At 39.6% G+C, this 20,219-nt stretch overlaps 1 protein-coding gene across 3 annotated transcripts in view; it reads left to right on the forward strand.

The window, feature by feature from the left end:
• The window catches only part of ZNF521 (zinc finger protein 521), a 313,961-nt gene extending 299,605 nt beyond the window's left edge, over nt 1-14,356 (forward strand). For all 3 annotated transcript variants that reach the window (XM_074987272.1, XM_074987270.1, XM_074987271.1), the window contains one exon: nt 13,541-14,356. In XM_074987272.1, coding sequence (XP_074843373.1) covers nt 13,541-13,570 — 30 coding nt within the window. In that variant the 3' untranslated portion in view covers nt 13,571-14,356. The remainder of the gene's footprint in view (nt 1-13,540) is intronic.
• The last annotated feature ends 5,863 nt before the right edge of the window (nt 14,357-20,219 follow it).

The raw sequence follows: 20,219 nt of genomic DNA on the forward strand, positions 1-20,219 counted from the left end.
TGGGGGGGGAAGGTCAAGAATTAGATTGAGCCAAGTATGCAGATGAGCCCCTATAGTGACTCAGAAAGTTCCCATCACGATTTAAACCATGTATTAATGTGCCGAATTTGAATATAAGATCCAGCTCGGCTGTTTCCCTTTCCAGAATGGTGCGATAATTCTTCTTCAGTAACACACATACCTTTAGGTCATTGACAGAATGCCCCATTCCATTAAAATGTTGACTAACTGGTTTGTGGATCTGGAGTGTTTTGATGTCTGTTTTGTGCCCATTGACCCTTTGTCTAAGGGAGTTAGAAGTCTGTCCAGTATACAAAGCATCTGGGCATTGTTGGCACATGATGGCATATATGATGTTAGTAGAGGAGCATGAGAAAGTGCCCGTGATTCTGTGAGTAACCTGGTTAGGTCCAGTGATGGTATTTCCAGAGAAGATATGTGGACAAAGCTGGCAGTGGGCTTGGTTGCAGGGAAAGGTTCCAGGACTGGTGTTCCTGGGGTATAGACTGTGGCTGTTAGTGAGGATCCTCATGAGGTTGGGAGGTTGTCTGTAGGAGAGAACAGGCATGTCACCCAGGGCCTTCTGGAGTGTGGCATCCTGATTAAGGATAGGTTGTAGGTCTTTAATAATTTGTTGCAGTGGTCTGAGTTGGGGGCTGTAGGTGATGACCAGTGGTGTTCTGTTCTTGGCTTTTTTGGGCCGATCTTGGAGTAGCTGGTCTCTGGGTATTCGTCTGGCCCTGTCGATTTGTTTTTTTACTTCTCCTGGTGGGTAATTCAGGTTTATGAATATTTGGTAAAGAATGGCCAGGTTTGAGACTGAATCTGTCAAGATGCAAAACAACTCCTGAAGATGCTCAGCACCTTCAGCTCCTGTTGATTCAACTGGGAATTGTTGGTGTCCTGTATCTTTGAAAATCACTCCAGATTTTATGGATCCAAGGAGTGAAAATGGTGACCTTTTGGTTTAATCAATATTAAATTAATAAAGGTGGTCCAGTAGTTTTCTGTGCCTGGTACAAACTCCCTGCCCCACTCCAGATCACCCCTTCAGGTCCAGAATTTTCTTTCTTGAGTTAAAACTTCAGAATGTTGAGTAGCTTTGACTTTTCTTTTTGAGTCGTAAGAGATTTGTTCAGCTCAGTTGATGAAAAAAGCAGCATTTTACTATTAGGCTCAATAAGGATCAATTCGTACTGTACAGCAGCAGACTGTAATTTGTGAGTGGCACATACTTTTTGCAGCAGCAGAAAGTTTCTTACAGACTTGCAAATTAGTCTTTTTGTTGTGTTCCTGAAGATAGTTGGAGAAACATGCTGACATGTCAGTATGAAGTAATGTGTGTTCTGACACAAACAACATTGTAATTTAGGAGGAATTTTGCCTGAAGTTGTTTTATAGTAGCATTGCTTTGATTCAAAAAAGAAGTTTCTACAAAGTGGTATGTTTTAGGACATGACAAAAAGTTCACCAATATTGTGCATGCATTTGAGAGATTTCCTATTTAACCCTTATTATTACTTTCTGGTTTTCTTTTTCTTTTTTCCTTTCTGTATGTGTGTGGGAAAGGTTATAATTTTAGTTGTTTTTAGCAACTAACGTGAGACAGAAATAATAGAAACCAAAAAGTGAACTTTGTTACATTAATAACATATATTGTAAAAGTGTCATCTACATTATATAGATCTCCTTGTAAACTTAAAAGCATTTTAAAAGACAGCTGTAGGCCAGGTGAGAGCAAACATTTTATGTCAGACCCCACTTCTTGTCCCTGCAATTAGCAGGGCCCCCCAATCTATCCAACATAATCCAAACCGATGGAAATTTCAGTTATGCTCATATTTGAAAAAAAAAACTTTCAGCACATGCAAGAAAATAAGTCTATAGTATGTAAAAACTTTCTTAATTGGTAAATAAATGTGAATACATAGACACAAAAACAGTAATAGATTTCAACATTTTTAATGAGGCGGATGAGCCTGAGACATAGCAGCCAATTGTGCTGCACCCACTTAAGAAATTTAATGCCCCAACAGGGGGCCCACCCCACCCCCTACTTTGTTCACCCCTACTGTGGGCCACACTAGAAGCTTTTCTAATGCTAATTAGTTATATTTCTATAGTTGATGTGGCCAGAAAGCTAAGATATAAATGCATAAAATGTTGCCAACACTGAACAGAACTGCAGTGAAGCAATAGTACAGATCTTGCTGCTGATAATGTGAAGAGAAGATATTAACTCTAAGGACAGGGGGGCGATGTCTAGATTACAGCCATTTCTCGACATGTTTTTGTCGGAAGATATCCTCCAACAAAACTTCTGTCAATAGAGCATGGCCAAACTGCCAAGTGGATCACAAAAGCGATCCACTCTACGATCCACTCTGTCGACAGAGGGCAGCTGGACTGCCCGGCACTCGCTCAACAAAACAGCCAACGGGAAGCACAACAGACAGGGGTGCCCAGTGTCCTAGAAGACCTGTCTGTCAACAGAGAGCCCCACTGGAATGTCCAGACTGGCTTTCTGTTGACAGATCTCTGTTGACAGAGGTGTTATGCCGCGTGGGGAGTGGGATGAGACTGTCAACAGAAGTGTTGTGTTCTGTCAGTTTACTGTAGACAGCACGCCTTGGGAATGTGGACGCTCCCCGGGTTTTGTCGACCAAACCCTCTAGTGTAGACGCAGCCGAGTAGTGTCTCCCAAACGTGTTTTCCATCTCAGCATAGTAGATAGAAGTTTTCACAGAAAGTTACTTTTTCCCTCATCATTGTGTTTCTGTTTGACGCACAAGTCAGTTTAGTGAAGTTTTTGGCTTATGAATTTTGTCAAGGTAAAGTAAATGTAAGAGCTTTAAATTGCAGTAAGTGCCACTTCCAAATGGCAGGTTCCTTTGAGGACTGATTAGAAAGTAGACCTCCTGTTGCCTCCCCCTTTACACATTCTACAGTATTGCTGTGTGTACTTGTTTATAGCTTATCTTTGAATCTGTACAAGAGTGTGCAGTGGTATGATGAATCGCCTTCTGATAGACAAGATTCAGCCTTTATCCTGGGATCAAGCTAATGCTTCACTTTAAAGAGTTGTTTTAATTAGCTGGTTTTATTGTAATGACTTAAAATTAATGTGGAGTAGCAAATTGTGTAAGAATGTAAGGGTTATAGATTAGTCTCTCCGTAGCTACAGCACATCTTTTTTTTGTAAAGGAATTAACATTCTGCATTTCAGATGTGTGACACAACACTTGGGTGGCTGCTGAGTGTAATTGGTTGTCAACAATTATTTGCATTTTTCCTCCGAAAAAGGCAGCCTCACCTGGAAGCTGTGTTCCATTCACTGTGACCTCAGAAGTACAGTTCTGTAAGAATCAGAAAACCAATCTTTTCATTGTGCCTGCCCATTGACTAGCCCAGTCCCTTAAAGGCTGATTTCCACATGTAAATGTGAAGATGGTGCAGTCTTACAGGAGAAATCAGAGGCTAATTGTGAAAGTTTGAAATATCATTTACCTTTACTTCAGGGAAATTTCTCATTACACTTTACCTTTTCCTCCTATTCATCTTTTTGTCTCTGTAACCTTAGGTGAGCTAACAGTTGTGTCGGGGGTACTGTATGCTCGAAGGTAATATATGCAAGTCTAAGTTCTGAGCTGTGTTTTGTCACCTGATAAGCATAAGCACAATACTTACAGGAATGGCACAAAGTAGTGTGGTGAACACAGTGATCTATGGCTTGGTTGTGTATTTATGTGTATAGATCTGTCTAAATAATACTGTAAAAGAATACAGGAAAGTCGTAGCGTTTTTCTCTTTCACATCTGAAGAAATTGTTGTTAATGGATACAGTGTACTTACAATTTTGTTCAGAGGAATTCTTGTACGTGCACTTGTGGAAAAACTGGAAATCATTGTTTTAAAGGTTGCCCTTTGCATATAAATCACAGCTGTGTGTGCTTCCCTTCCATTTCAATTGGGTGACCTTTTGAATCCTTTGGACAGGAGTTAAAAATCTAGACCTGCTAGTCACTTTCAGATTTGAAATCAATGCACTGATCTAGCAGTTAATGGTCATCCTGCTTTAAACTGGAGCAAACAGAATGGAAGTTGAGGAGAACAAGAGCCACAGGATCACTCTTCGGAAAACAGCCTCAGAAACACACAATGGACTCAATAGACGTACAACAAATAAGATTCCTGCTCTGCTTAGTCACTAAAATGACCTATCGGAATTCAGCAAGCAAAAGGAAACAAGAGAAAGGAGCATTTCCAACAGAACATTACATTGTCAATGTAAGCCTCCATTATTTGTCACTGATTACTACACTGAGCTGTTAAATATTTAGTAGTAATTTGTTTAATTGGGTTTGACCTATAAAGGCATCTGTACATACTGTAGCTCTAGTTCCAGGAGTCAGTTCTGCACACAGACCTAGGCAAATAAGAAATGTGCATTCACGTAAGAGGAACGCAATCTGTTATCAGGCAAGGTATCTCCTTTCCCAGCCCCCCTTCCACTCCACTCAGATTTATTTGTCTTTTAAGATATGTAAAATTAGAACATGGAAAAGGAGCACCACTCATGGATGTAAATTAAATGGAGGTCACTCTTAAACTTGTTTATACATGTTCTAGTATAGAAGGCACCAGCATAATAAATTAAACATTACAAGAACAAAATTAAAACAGAGCAGCAAACTGGCCCACAAACACATCTGTCTGTAAAACACGGACTTAATCCCTGAATATCTTGTTAGGCAGCATTGCCTACCAGTGCTACTGTACTGTTCCTGCAGACAAATGTGTAATCATTCAGCTCTGGCTTCTTTGCTCTTTGAATGTCTGTGTGTCATGGAGAGAATGCAGGGTGTCCCTTCCTTGTATCGGGGTTGCAGTTTTCCTTTGGTATAAATATCAGCCTACCGATGTGCAAAATACAATTTTATTATTCAATAGAGATCCAGTTCTCTTCTCTCTAACACCTGTTCCACTAACTCCATTACTTCCTATGGAGATTTTCCTTATTTATAGCAGGGTAGTTATGATCATTTTCTTAAGAGTTAATACTTTAGTGTTAGCAATGTATTTCCCAGTGGTCCTTTATTCCCCCTTTTTTATATGAACTATTACTTTTGCCTCTGCTTAGTGAAGTCTCCTGATTATTATTAGTGTTGTAATTGTGTGTATGATAATCTCGTCAGGAAGAGGTCAACCCATCAGTGATATGTTACTAATGGCTTTCTAAAATTTCCTGAAGAAATGCGTAAGTGTTCCGTTTTTAAATTTCAAAAGGCATCCCTGAGCGGATCCTGTCCTGTTAGTGCTTTCTGTGATTCTGTCTTCTCCAGATTTTCAAGTATGTGGGTCTGAACGCGTGCGACATGGATGTAGACCTGAATGCATTGAACAATTGCCAGCTGTGCCATTTCTGAATCACTGTGGTATAGTGCAAAAACAGACAAGCACTTCAATGAGCTCAGTTGTTTGGAGAATTGGAATTAACTTTTCCAAATTGTCCCTATTATTAACAGTGGTCATTCGTGAGCTAGGTGGTCCCTTCCATTGCTCATCATAGAATCATAGAACACTAGAACTGGAAGACCTCAAGAGGTCATCAGGTCCAGTTCCCTGCCCTCTTGGCAGGACCAAACACCATATAGACCGTCCCCAGTAGGTGTCTGTCTAACCTGGTCTTAAACATTTCCAACAATGGAGATTCCATAACCTCCTTCAGTAACTTATTCCAGTGTTTAACCACCCTGACAAGAAGTTTTTTCTAAAGTCTAGTCTAAATGTCCGTTGCTGCTGTTTAAGCCCATTGCTCCTTGTCCTGTGTTCAGAGGCCAAGGTGAACAATTTTTCTCCCTCCTCCTTGTATCCCTCTTTGAGGTACTTGAAAACCACTATCATGTCCTATCTAAGTCTTATTTTTAGATTATCTTCTGATGGGCTTTGGAGTATGTACTCATCTAGTCTACTTTTACTCAGCAGCATTATTTGAAAATAATCCATTCTGGAATAGCTATTCCAAAATAGCTTATTTTGAAATCATACAGCTACACACAAGAATGCATTTTGAAATAGCACCCAGCTGTCCAGACAGATAATGTCTATTTTGAAATAGTGTAATTGGAAGCCATTAAGGCTTATTTCAAAATAGCACTATTCTGTGTCTTAACAGCACCTATTTCGAAGTAGCTATTTTGAATTTGCAGGGAACGTGCATAATGTAGATGCTCACAAACTTATTTTGCAATAACTTGCTGTGTAGACATAGGAATATCAGAGTCAAGATAATTGTTTACAACGTGACCATGCATTGATGCAGTTGCACAGTTGTAGCATAGACAGGGCCTAGATGTGTGCCTAGAACAGCATTTAAAATCTTATCCTAATCAAGTGGTTAATGCCATGTGAGTTTATCTTGGATAGAGTTGCACAGGGTGGGTTCCATCTACTTTTTTTAGTTGATTTTGAAATGGCCTAAATATTTGTCTAAATCCATTTTCTGGTTAAGGAGATCTTATGTGTGTGATTTTGATCTTATTCAGTTTTTTCCAATCCTAAAAGGAACATCAGGAAAAAATTCCTAACCATGAAGTCTGTGAAGTATGAAATAGTATTCCAAGGGAAGTGTTGGGAGTACTAATTAAAAGTGGACCAGACGAAATATTTGAAATCATATTGTGCACAATAATCTTGCATTGATGGAGTGGGTGGATAAAACTCTCTAATTAATCTTCTCTCTCTGGTCTACAATTTTGTGTTCCCTTGATGGTGAAACAGTGTTGCCTAGCAAGTTTTATATGGTGTTTTTGTGAGCTGCTTAAAATGATGTTAAATGTCAAAATAAAATGCAACAGTTTCTCTGGGGGGAGGGATAGCTCAGTGGTTTGAGCATTGGCCTGCTTAAATCCAGGGTTGTGAGCTCAATCCTTGAGGAGGCCGTTTAGGGGTTGGGGTAAATAGATGTCAGGGATGGTGCTTGGTCCTGCCAAGAGGACTGGATCTCCAAGGTCCCTTCCAGTTCTAGGAGGCATGTGTGTTTATCTCCACAAGTTTGCAGAACTTACTGTACATTGAGAAAGGCAAAGCTACTTTTTTGTACATCAGGGACATGAAAGCGAGTGCATCAGATCTGTGAGACAATGGTAAAAGAGTTCAGTGGCTTTATATCAGGGATGGGCAGTAAGTGGCCCTTGGGCCAGAGGTGGTTTGCCACCAAGGCCACAGGCACTTTTTCTTCAACCTACTGATCCACAGGTAAGTCCACTCACTGCTCCCATTGGCCGTGGATCTCCATTCCCGGCCAATGGGAGCTGTGGGAAGTGGTATCCCCACCTTTGCTGCTGCCTTAGCTCAGCGTCTTCCTGACATTGGTTTGTTTCTGAAGTTCTTTAATGTTCTTGCACCTTTTTTTCTTGCTGTGTGTTTGCTGTTTCACCTTTTGGGTCATGTAAAGCTTTATGTAACAGGTATTATCATGACAATGTCAGGTGATGAAGTATGTCAGACTGAAGTTCAGTAAACCATGTTGACACTGTGGAATTGAATTCATGATTTGGCATTAACACTCTAATTAAGGTTTTGCTCAGTTTGCCGTTTTAACTTTCCCCTACCTCCTACTGCCCTATCTGCCCCAGCCATTCTAGAAAATCCACCACCCTGTTGTTTGCTCTAGATATTCTGGAAACTATGGTACAAGGTAAAGAGTTTGAAATAAAAAGCAGGGGAAGGAAGCCGAAAATCTTGATTAGAAAGTATAATTTAATAGAATGTGTATTGAACTAAATGTATTGATTAATGTGGAAGATATAGTACTTATATTGATTCTAACTAGAGATTTAGTACTAAAAGCTGTAAGCCAAAAAGCTGTTGCAAATTGCTACAAAAGTCAGTTTAATGCTGTCCTTGAGAATGCCTTCACAAAGAAATTCTTCTAATGTTTGAGGAGTAGGTAGAATGTGGTATATGTCAGTTTGATCCCGGAGGGTTTTATTTTGTACTCTAATAGCTGTTACGAGCCTACATTATATCCAAGGAGTAATTTTCCTTAGGGGTGCCCAGCTCGCTTTGTGTCAATATTCTAGCATTTTAAGTCACGTACAGTATATGCTTCTGGGAACAGTGCAGGAGCCAGCCAGACTCATAATGGTCTGCATTCATTAATAAAGGCAGAAGCTTCTGTCCCTCCATTGCCCACTACAGGGATGCCTCCCTGGTCTTCAGGGACCCGTACAGACACATTTAAAGAAAGCTTTATTTTGAGTGGGCAGGAGATGAAATGCAGGACTTGCAGGCATTTCCTAAGTCAGCTATATGCCCCAGCACAGGGGTGACCTTAATGGGTCAGAGAAGAATGCAGGTCAAAAGACTTATTATCCAGCCTGTTGGAAACCAATTGCTTTTGTTAAAAAAAAATACAGTGCTTAAAGGTTGATAGTAATGTAGAATTCTTCTCTATAGCCTGAAATTATATTGTAGCACAATAGGTTTGTAAGGAAATAAAGATTATTCTGAATGTTTGCAGATAAAGGATTCCATATATGTGATAACATAGTATACCATAATGAGTTAATCAGTGATGATTGATTACAGATGTTTGTGTTCTTGAACTAAGGAAAAAATAACATGCTGCTGTGGTACTGTCAACATCTGTTGAAGGAAGTTGTCCGCATTTAATCTTTAGATTTCTTTATTTGGACCCTTCTTGCACAACTTCTCAGGTACAATTGTGTCTCATTTCATCTACTTAAAATAAAATCTCATTTAAATTGAATGCAACTGCAGTTTGCATTAGAGAGTCCAATGACATAGGGAATTCGTGGGTTTTTTTCTTCACTGAGTTTGATGCAACGGATGGCATTTTTTGCTATCTAGTAGCTAGCAAACACAGAAAATGTCTGTTTTCTATTTGAGATCTATTTAAGAGAGATACCAAAAAACAGAAAAAAAATTACTTTCTACTGTTTTAACAATCTCTGGAAAACTACCCCAGTCTCTGCAGAGGAGATTTCTCTACCCATTATTGTGGTGAAATCTGGATATGATTTTAATCTTATAGCACTAAGTACAGGGATATCCCAAGGCTTTCTTCTCATGGAAAGTGGTGCAGACTAACGTTTAAAGCAGCTCTCTGGGAGTTCAGACTCTGGGTTTATGTCACTGGGTTGGCTAGGGATATCTTCATCTCTAGAAACCAGCTAAATATGTTTTCAAAGAATTTTATCTGTGAAGTATGTTGAAGACGAGTTCTTGTAAATGTTTCCTAAATAAAATCAAGGCAGGGAAGTAGGGGTTTATGAACATCTGTCTTAGTTTGTTTGGTTTTCATTGGCTGCGTCTACACGTGCACGCTACTTCGAAGTAGCGGCAGTAACTTCAAAATAGCGCCCGTCACGTCTACACGTGTTGGGCGCTATTTCGAAGTTGAAATCGACGTTAGGCGGCGAGACGTCGAAGTCGCTAACCCTATGAGCGGATGGGAATAGCGCCCTACTTCGACGTTCAACATCGAAGTAGGGACGTGTAGACGATCCGCGTCCCGCAACATCGAAATAGCGGGGTCCTCCATGGCGGCCATCAGCTGGGGGGTTGAGAGATACTCTCTCTCCAGCCCTTGCGGGGCTCTTTGGTCACCATGGACAGCAGCCCTTAGCCCAGGGCTTCTGGCTGCTGCTGCTGCAGCTGGGGGTCCGTGCTGCATATACAGGGTCTGCAACTAGTTGTTGGCTCTGTGTATCTTGCACTGTTTAATGAAAGTGTGTCTGGGAGGGGCCCTTTAAGGGAGCGACTTGCTGTTGAGTCCGCCCCGTGACCCTGTCTGCAGCTGTGCCTGGCTCCCTTATTTCGATGTGTGCTACTTTGCCGTGTAGACGTTCCCTCGCTGTGCCTATTTCGATGTTGGGCTGAGCAACGTCGAAGTTGAACATCGACGTTGCCAGCCCTGGAGGACGTGTAGACGTTATTCATCGAAATAGCCTATTTCGATGTCGCAACATCGAAATAAGCTATTTCGAAGTTGGGTGCACGTGTAGACGTAGCCATTGTGATTAATATATGATGTGACAAAATGCACTGCCATTTTGTGTGTGCAAAATTCTTCTTTGCTTGTACAAGCCCTTTTTTCGTCATGCAATAAGAGGGCCTTTGAAAATGTTACCTTGGCCGCTAATGATGATGTGTTGGGAAAATATTATATATTTCTCTTTCTACAGCTCAGTATGAAATAAAAATTTTTGCTTCACAGAGGAACTGTACTTTGTCTTAAAAGAAAATACACATCTTTCTTATGGTGAAAGGGAATATTAATATGATGTCTTCAGCACTTCACTTGAATTATACGTATTTAGTGAAAAGAAGAAAACCCAATTGCTCCAAATTCAGGAAAGATAATTGCGCTGTTCAGTTTCCAGAACATGGATTTTGAAAACTTCTTTCTTAGAAGTAGTGTATCTTCTGTTAAGGACAGATTCTACTGGCATAGTGACACAGCAGAGCCTCACACTAATGTGCTGCTTGCTTTCCCTGTATGTGTGGAACTCCTATGTTCTTGTCAATGGGAGTTCCATACTCTGTTTTCCCTACAAGTGAGAAGACACGCTGTTAGGGAAGTGAGGGTTCTGTGCACACAGGGAGAGCCAAAAATCAGCCTGGAGATCCGCTGTGTGGGTAATGCAGAAAATTTTTGCCCTTAATTTTTAAACACAGCCTCCTTCAGAAAAAACAACAACGGTCCATAACTGGGATTAATGTTTGCAATTTTCAGTCACTTAAACATGGGGTCTCCAGTAGACGGTTTTTTGTAGACTAGAATATGGCTCTCTGTGGGATTACAGAATTTTCCTGCTTTTCTTATCTTTTATCCTCCCCATCCTTTGCCTGCTTGTTTTGTCAATGGCATGCCTGTGAAGTGCTTTCAGGTTTCGTATATGAAATACCCATTCTGTTGTTTGTGTATTTCTCCCTAAACATTGCCTCACAATACATTTTGGAAGCATTAATTGCTTGGAAAAACTTGATCGACTGCATGCTGTTTTGACTTTAAAATAAGTACAACTGCTTGATCAAAGCAGATGCTGCCCCAGCTCTTTGCATTGGGAACAGTGTTTTGTTGTGTCTTGTCCTATTCAGCGTTTTTCCTCACACCGCTGTTTTCTGAATTTATGTCTTTATTATCTCTTGAGAACCTCCATCGTGTGCTGGGGCAAGTGGATCCCATTTCATGGTTTGTTTTCTCTCTCGCTTTTGTACCTTTTATTTTTTAATAAAAAATGTTATTGCAGTCGAAGTACTGAGCACACATGTAAAGCTCCTTTCAGTTGTCTCACAAACGGCTGCATGGCTCTTCTAGACCCAAAACTGATTGCATATTGCTCAGACAGTCAAAAAGTAGGGGATGTCTGAGGCATATTCTCATTAGATCAAAAACAAATGATTCCCCCCCGCCCAAACAAAAAATCTCTCTTCACGGTGACAACAGTTTGGCTCTGACATGAACCACTCAAAAGCAAGGAATATCAAAATTGAGGTTGTCACTCCAGCTACCTCTACACTACAGAGATCTTTTGAAAAAAGCCCTTCCAGAAGATCTCTTCCAAAAGAACTTCTTTCGAAAGAGTGCGTCCACATACAAAAAGCAGATCAAAAGAATGATTTGCTCTTTTGAAAGAGAGCGTCCACACAGCCTCAGCTCTTTCAAAAGAGCAGGCCAGGGATGAAAAACTCAGGTGTGAATGAGGACTGCTCTTTCAAAAGAAGGGACCTGCGGGTCATCTACACACGTTTTCTTTCAAAAGAAGCTTTTGAAAGAAGACGTTCTTCCTGAAACAGGAGCGGAAGAATGCTTTCAAAAGGAACACTGCAGAAAGAACAGTTTTTGTGTACAGACGCCGCAGGATCTTTGAAAAGAGCCCCCTTCTTTCGAAAAATCTTTTGAAAGAACTTGCTGATGTAGACATGGCCTCCATGTTCAACTTGTCCCTTTGTGTCTGGGTACTGCAGGGTTTCAGATTCGTCTGTGCTGCTTTATGCCATACGAGCTGCAATAATGGATACAGTGGGATGACAAAAGGATAGACAGTCTGACTTAAAGTTTTAATTCCCTTACATTTGTGGTTTAAAGTCAGAATCTGTTGTCTGTGAATAGCCAACATTTTAGACTGCGATGTATTGGTTACTGCTTTGAAGCACTTAGAGTTGAGTTTCTGGAAGATGCTATATGAAATAAAATGGAATAATAATTTTCTTTGTAACCCTCTGGCTCTGCATCCGAAGTCCCTGCTATCAACATTTAATCATTTTGCATTCACATCTGGAAAACGTGTTTCCAAGTGTCACTGAGTCATCCCCCTTTCCTTTTTGAGTCAGGCACTACTTTTAAAATTCCTCAGTCATGCCCCAAGAGAGATCCTTTTCTTGCCAAATGCCCCATGACCGTGTGTGTGTGTGTGTGTTCTTAGTGATATCTTGTACTGTTAGAGTCACATGAACTCCCACAATATTCACCTTTGTTTTGCTGTGGCTGTAATAATGTTCATACTCAGGGCGGCTCTTGGGCTGAGGTTCACTTCTCAGAAAATGGTGTCCATCTTTTGTAAAAAAGTTTGTTTTAAAATGTCATCATCCGGCAGAGTCAGTATATGGATAAAAAGAAAGGCGGGGGACAGCACAGTTTAAGAACTGATCACAGGACAAAACTCCCTTCTCCTCTAGGTCACTGGTCCTAATAAGGCCCAGAGCAGTGCAGTAGAGACAAAAATGTGTTATTGTCTGATGACTGTTCTGTGGTCTGTTGATAAGATTGTGGACTCTGTCCAGTTCTCTGCAGAGATGGTCTGCATCACAAAAGGAGAATCAAATGAATGCAGAACTTTCTCTTAACTGGCTGATGAGACACAAAGACTGAAGTAGCACCTCATCTGATAGTGAGCATCCCTTTGCATTAGGGGTTGGAGCAATGAAACTTGCATAGATGCTGCCCTCTTTGGACTCTTTCTGTGAGTAAATAGAGAACTTCCATTTCCAGAGCTGACACTGTCACCTTTTACAAGGCAGTAAATTCTCTACAAGGAACAAGGATTGAGTTGTTCTTTGGTGGATAGAAGGAGGGTTCTGGATGTCCAAGCTGCTTGTTAGTCAGCCAAGTGAGTGCATTGGTAGGCAACTCCCCTCCTGCTTTAAAATATGAGCTACTAATGGGCAGGGATGTGTGTAAATCTGGGATGTTTGGCTGCATTTTCTAGTGAGAATGCTAAAATTAGAGTATTTCTTGTGTGTAGGCATAAAGGCCAGATAAGAGAAAGAAATGCTTGTCGCATTACTTGTAACAGGCTAAATTCATCGCTGTGAGAGGGGGTATGGGAGCCAATGAAGTTGTGTTCAGTTTCAACAGAACAGAATTTGCTTTACTATACCTTGAAGTGTTTGATTGCTATTCATGTGACTTATGGAAATGATACTAACAGCGGGTAGCATGGTTTACGCAGCTTTGTCTTGTAGCAATGCCAAGTCTGCAACTAAGTCGTCTCTTTAATTTGTGTTTCAGAATCATACGATGACCCAACACAGCAGTTAGTGCAATGCCCGTCTCTTCTGGAGAATCCTGTGTGGCACAAAAAGGGAACACGTTTTACTCTTTGCACGAAACTTTCATTGTTAATGTATATTATTCAGAAACATTGTATTGTACCATAAAACTTGTATTATCGAAACTGTTGGATGTTCATGTGTTTGAACTTTTGAGCACCGGATAGACTTCCTGTATATAAAGTGTTGCACATGTATTATGTTGTCTGATACTAAAATGGTCTTATAAAGACAAGTGGACTTGGGCCCTATTCAAGAAAGATAAAACTAATAATGTGTGAGGAAAAAGGCTTAAGAAAATGTCATTTTCAAGAAGGAGGGGGGAAAATAGCTATATTGTACTACAGCTGTTTGGCGTTCCTTTCTTTTAAACTTCAGTCTAGCATCTTTCTCTTTTGGTATACAAACAGATGAATCCAAGACTATTTTTTACTGCTGAAGATTCTTGCAAAAAACATGAAAAGACTCTTTCTCACAGAGCAGGAACCCACAGTTGAATAAGGCCCATATATATATTTGTAAGCCTTGCGATATGACAGATAGCATTACCATATATGCAATAGTTGTTATGTAGATTGTCAAAGAAACTTTTTTTTTCCTGAATACCATTTGAAGCTTTGAGTGTTCAAGACTTTCCTTAATGATTTCACACAGCCAAATTCTTGACTCAGTTGAACTAACCTGTATGTTACTGTTATTAATGTTTACTCTGCGGTCTGAACCTGGAGATTACTGGAATTGTTTTCCAAGAGGAAATAAATTCAGTTTACCATTATGTGTGAGTGTGATTGTGTCTTTACATTTTCTTAGTACGATACTGTTAAAAAATATCTGCTGCTTCCCCTTACATGAAGCATGCATTTGAAGAAAATGTTCACTGATTTTATTTTTTTCAGTTAACAAAGACAATAGTTTTACTACTGTTTGCTTGATGCTTTGGCTCTGAATGGGCCACCGTTTACCCAAAATCTCTAACTTCAAGTGTTACATATTTTACATACAGTGCAAGCTTGCAACCTGGTGATCTGACTTCAGTATTCAGAACTAGGAATGACACTGATTCTCTAAATCTGAGGTCCCTTATCCTTTCTGTTCTCACAGATGGTGGAAGGGGAACATGCTGCCATACAGGTATCTCCAGCAATGCCACCAACATAATTTTCTCTTGGGTTCTGTTATAAGCCAATAACAGCCGTGGCTGAAGGCTGAATTGGTCCTGGGATACTTGGTATGCCAAAATTCAGCTCACCTGAGAATTTGTGCCAGAGACATTCTTTAAATATGTAGACTCTGGGTATCCTTTTGCATGAGTTGCTGGATTCATCCTGTCAAAAGCAGTCTTGCTGAAATACTGCAGTCTTAGAATTGGATATCACAACAGTCCAAATGTCTGGAGCTGATGGCCTATGCTGTCCATGTAGCTATAAAGTGTGATTTTCAGTTTGATGACTGTCACATTTTGACTCTCCGTAGTTGGAGCGTGGAGGGTGTAGCAGCAAACTATGCAAGTCTCTGGTTGCCAGATAGCTCAAGAAAAATGTCCCATTTAAAACTCCAGCCTCAAGAATGTTATGCATATATTGCCAAGTACAAAAAAGAAATTCCTGGTTTTATATGAAATTCCCATTTGTGCTGAGAAAAGGATAAATAGAGGCAACGGTACACAAGGCATGTAAAATGCCAGCTCTATTTATAAATCAGAAACTGTTTCCATTTTCATTCTCATTAATATATTACTCATCTCAGCCAAATTGAATGTAATGGTACATGCCTTATTCCTAACAGATACCTTAAAAGATATCAGACATTTCAGCCTTCACGTGTGAAAGCGTGACATATTGGTAAAGGCTGAAAATAGCATGTTTCTAGTGGAGTTCAAATATATAAGAAATATTACACCCTACTGTTTTTGTAAATGCCAGAGTGCCACTGAGTTGAGACAGATGGTAGCTGGGAAAGATGCAATCTTATAATCAAAAGCTAAAATATGTCAAAAATATGTTAGCAAGCACAACACAGCATATTACTAGCATCTCCTATCATGACAGCTTGCAAAACATGCAAAGATGTTGAGTTTCTACTTATGTAAATAAAGTAACAGTAAACAAATCAACAGCAAATGTGATGATGGCTTTATGCATCAATTCTCCCTTCAGTTTAGTGTTGGGGAATTGGAAGGTCTTATGGTCACATTCACTCCCAGATGGATTTTCTAAGAGCTGGCTGTTAGTATCAAGTGCTGGAATCCACTTACCTTTTTGTGAGAAACAGGTTTGTTGGTGATACCTAAAAAGCTGTTTAAATAGATTACAGAAGACATTCAAACTTCCCAGTGAGAATTGAGTTTTCTGTAGGGATTTACCACAGCGTTTCGAAAAACAGTAAGTGACACCTATCATCTTGCTTCATACACAAGCCTCTGTGTGTGTGTGGGTGTGGGTGTATGTTTCAGCTATGGCATGCTGTACACCCGCATGGGTCACCAGGAGCTACAGTGAGCCAGTCCTAAAACAAGTCACCAGAATATGAAGGGGAGAAAAAGCTGTTTTTTAAGGCTGTGTAGATAGATTGAGGAACAAATTGTCACCTCGCCTTTGAGACCCTGGCTTTAATCCCATTTCTTCTAAAAGAAAGGAGCTTTACTGCTGTGAGACTAATGAATGCATTGGTGTGTAATCGCCCCAGTTGAAGAGAGTCCACACGTAGCATGTATATCGCAGAGATGCCAGAGCCTACCCAAGCCCAAGACTTCCGATGAAATGCCCTAGTGTCTGTCTACACAAAAGATGACCTTGGAAGTGTCCCTAGCCTTTATGATTCTGAATGCCCCAAAATAAGAAATTTTATCAAAAAATTTCATGCAAGTGTAGTAACCGGAGGCACTGAGACCTTCATACTATGGTGAGTGAAGTCTCCCCTCCACAGCCTTGGCTGAGAGCCAGCTGGCCTTTAGCTCATGTGGTAGAGCACAGGGCTTTAGTCCCTCTGATCGCAGGTTCAATCGTGGGCCTGCTGGCGTTACACAAGCATTGCCAAGACTGAGGTACTTAAATCCACATTTAGGCACTCATATTAATAAGGGAAGGAGCACTTACAACTCTTGTGGAGTATCGTACTTATAGCTGCTTTGATGTACTACCAGACCAATAGTCTCAGAGCTTTCCCTCGTTTGGAAAACACACATGTAAAGAATGACCAACAATTGTTCAAAAAAAAAAAAAAGAAGGGGGCAGGGGGCAAGAAAAGAATCCTAAAACAGTTTAATGTTAAGTATTTTTGAGTACCTGAATCCAATATGCAATCCGCTCCATGTTTTATTGACCATTATTGTAATTCTGAAGTGAGGAACGATCTGTGTATGTTCTTTTGTTTTGTTTCCCTACCATTGTCCTCAATAAAAGTGAAAGGGAGACATACTTTACATAATGACATATGGTACCTTCTATTTATAACAGGATTAACAATTCATTCACACCTTGATTGAATCCTGCTTTATTGAGATGTCACAACAGATTCACATAGGCTGCAAAGGGAAAGACTTACAACTGTTAATATTGTGACAACCAAGACACCTAAGAGTAAATGAATCATAATTGGCAACAATTAGATATAACTTAGTGTGAAAACAGAATACTGTGTGCTACAGCGAGGTGGTGAGAAGGACTCCTTTGAATGATCCTGTCCATAAATACAGAACTGTAACCTTGATTCCAGTCTAATGAATTCATTCATACATTATTGCTCAATTAATGTTCAAAGGGCCTTTACATCTTGGTGGTAAATATACCATTTTCATTTAAATGCTAGCTCCACCGGCTGCGTAGCATGAACAAATTTGTTATTTTACTGAATGCATTCAATACATAGGGCTTTTCCCCTACTTTCCCATCCTTTATTTTTATGTATAATGAGGCTTTTTCATCATCATCATCATCATATTATTATTATTATTTTATTATTTATTAGTGAACTGAGAATGCTCTAGTAATGGTGTCCCTGAGGAAGCTGGAAGTCCCTGGCTACCAACTCTTACATGCAGATCATCTTCTGTGTGTGAAGCACAAAGCATGACAAGATCTCACTCATGTTTCAAAGCTCTCTGTCTTTTCAGAGCTATTTGTTATTGTCTCCACCGTCACAAGTTTAAAAAAAGAAAGTTAATTAAATATGGAACAAGACTGTGCAACATCTTTTAAACCATCATGTCATTAGAACTGGATTCCTCTGAGAGCTGCTTAAAAGGGGTTTGAGAACAATGACTATTCAATCAGATATTTATGGGCATAGTTATGTAAACACACTCTTTATTGTCTATGTATATTTAATATAATTATCAGTTTTGTACTCGGACTCTCAGGAGACCCAACAAATCACAGTGTTGCTTTGAAAATGTCAGCAGAAAAGACAATTATGTTGCTAGCAAATCTTCATAAATTATATTTAAAAGTCCTATGAAAATGTATTTTATGTGGCAGAATCCTTTGCACCAATAGAGTAATTGCTGTATTTCTTTGATTTGAATGTGTATGATAAGTAGGATGGATGTCAGTTGAAAAACCTTAAAGGTACAAAAGCTTACTAACCGTGGCAAGTGGGACAATCTACTTTCTGGACAGAGGAACAGATCCTATAAGTGACTTCTTTGATATGTTTTACTGTATTGTGCATAAGGTTATTGAAATTAGAAGCACAGTGGATTCTTCCCAAATGTTAGTACATAAGGTTACAGGTAGCTCATTTTAAATTTTTTTCCTTTGAGATGATTCCTAGTATTTCACAATATTTTTGACTTCCTCTTTTGCTCATTAGACATTAGAAAACATAAGTGGAGAACTGGGAGACTATTCAGTAAATTAAATGTGCCATGCTAAGGCTAAACCTATACATGTGCTAGAGTTTGATAAACACCTAGTGAGTGCTTGCAAATCATTTCTGTTGCATATGTACAATCTGAAGAGCAACATCTTTATTAGCAGCTAATGACATTTGAATGGGAAGGTTTAAGTTGAGCAGACAAATGCAGTTAAATCAAGGTAAAATGACATAAATTGAGATATTTCATTCTTAATTTATTTTAATATAAAACTACTATGTTTTGCTGTAAACAAAATCATACGTGCCAGTAGTATTGCTGTGGATAGTTTATACGCTCAAATATATTCCCTGAGAACAAGCTTCCCTTTACAGAACATGTTATGCTAATGACCAATGGTGATGTTCATGACTAACAGCAAAAAAAGAGAATTTGGTCTTGTTTTGTCCACCCCAGTGAAATAACTACACTTGATCCACAGTCCTAGTCTTTTGTTAAACACCCAGCAGCTTCTGAACAAGCACAAGATGGTGGACATTAGTTTTTCATGCTCTTTATTTTAAAACTTAAGGTCTTTGAATTCATTTTTGATTTTGTGTTTTCTATTGACAGCTGACCAAGTTACTCCTTATGTGGTTCAGAATGGAAAAAGGAAGTCTTCAGTCATGAGTATTTATGCAGTAATCTGCTGAAAGAAGCAATTGTACACCAAGTATCACTTTGGGTGGTCATCCCATTAGATGTGCAGAGTCAGAATCATTAGGAACTTTTATAAGTGATCAGCCACGTTATCAGAAATAGTTTTATTGATTCAGTAGGTAGCACTGTTCACATGTAGAAGATAGATACTGAACCAATGGCTTTCCATGGGCTGGGAGTTCTGGCCTTCCAGAGGGTGCGCTTTTCCTAACAGTAACTGTGTTAGTCTCCTCTAGAAACTCAGTTCTAGATGGGTGACCTCATTTCTGTTGGTATTTCCCTTATAGAAAGCCTGATCTCAATCAGACCCCATCCTCACTAATGGGACCAACTACATTTCTATCCACAAAGAAACATGTATAATGTCAGGAGACCATGTTACAATTGTAAATTATTCAGTAACTTAAATATTACACAAAAATCTCCCCATTTGTATAAGACAGTGAGGTCAGAACTCTGCTCCTTCTCATGTACGTGCACTCAAATCATAGGCAGAAGAACACATGAAAACAAAACCACTGATGTAGCAGATAAGATGGATGACTCTAGCATCTGGAAGCTAGAAGAAAAATTACAGCATTGTAGATGTGTTTATATTCCCGCCAGATGTTCATCTTCTAGGGTTTCTCACTCTCTCTCTCTGGAAAGTGAAGGTTAGTTGTGTTACTCTGGCCTTTGCCAGTGTTCCCGCTTTTTTGTCTTCCTCTCCTCCTCCATCTCTTCCTCTGTCATCTTTTCTTCCCCATCTCTTCAACTAGTTTCGTTTTAATTGTTTAATGATCGACAAAGGACGGTTTTGATTTTCTTAATTAAATTAGTGAACCCGCATCTGATTTGACTGCAAGGGCACTAGATATCTAATTCTTGATGAGTTTAAGATTCATGTTGATTCTCTCTCTCTCTCTCTCTCTCATCCTTTGACATATTTTATTTCCAAACACCTTTATTCTTTTGGCTCAGCTCAGTATGATTAATTTTCTGACATGAATGAAAGGTAGTCTGTTTGATTAGATGATAGCTTTTGATGTGCCATTTGTAAATCTTTCATCCTTACTCAGTGTTTTTTTTTTCAAATCAATATGTGACTTTTTGCCTTCTCTCAATGCAAAATACCACCCCATCTGAT

Source organism: Carettochelys insculpta, chromosome 2 (assembly GCF_033958435.1).
Source record: "Carettochelys insculpta isolate YL-2023 chromosome 2, ASM3395843v1, whole genome shotgun sequence".
NCBI classification, from domain to species: domain Eukaryota; kingdom Metazoa; phylum Chordata; order Testudines; family Carettochelyidae; genus Carettochelys; species Carettochelys insculpta.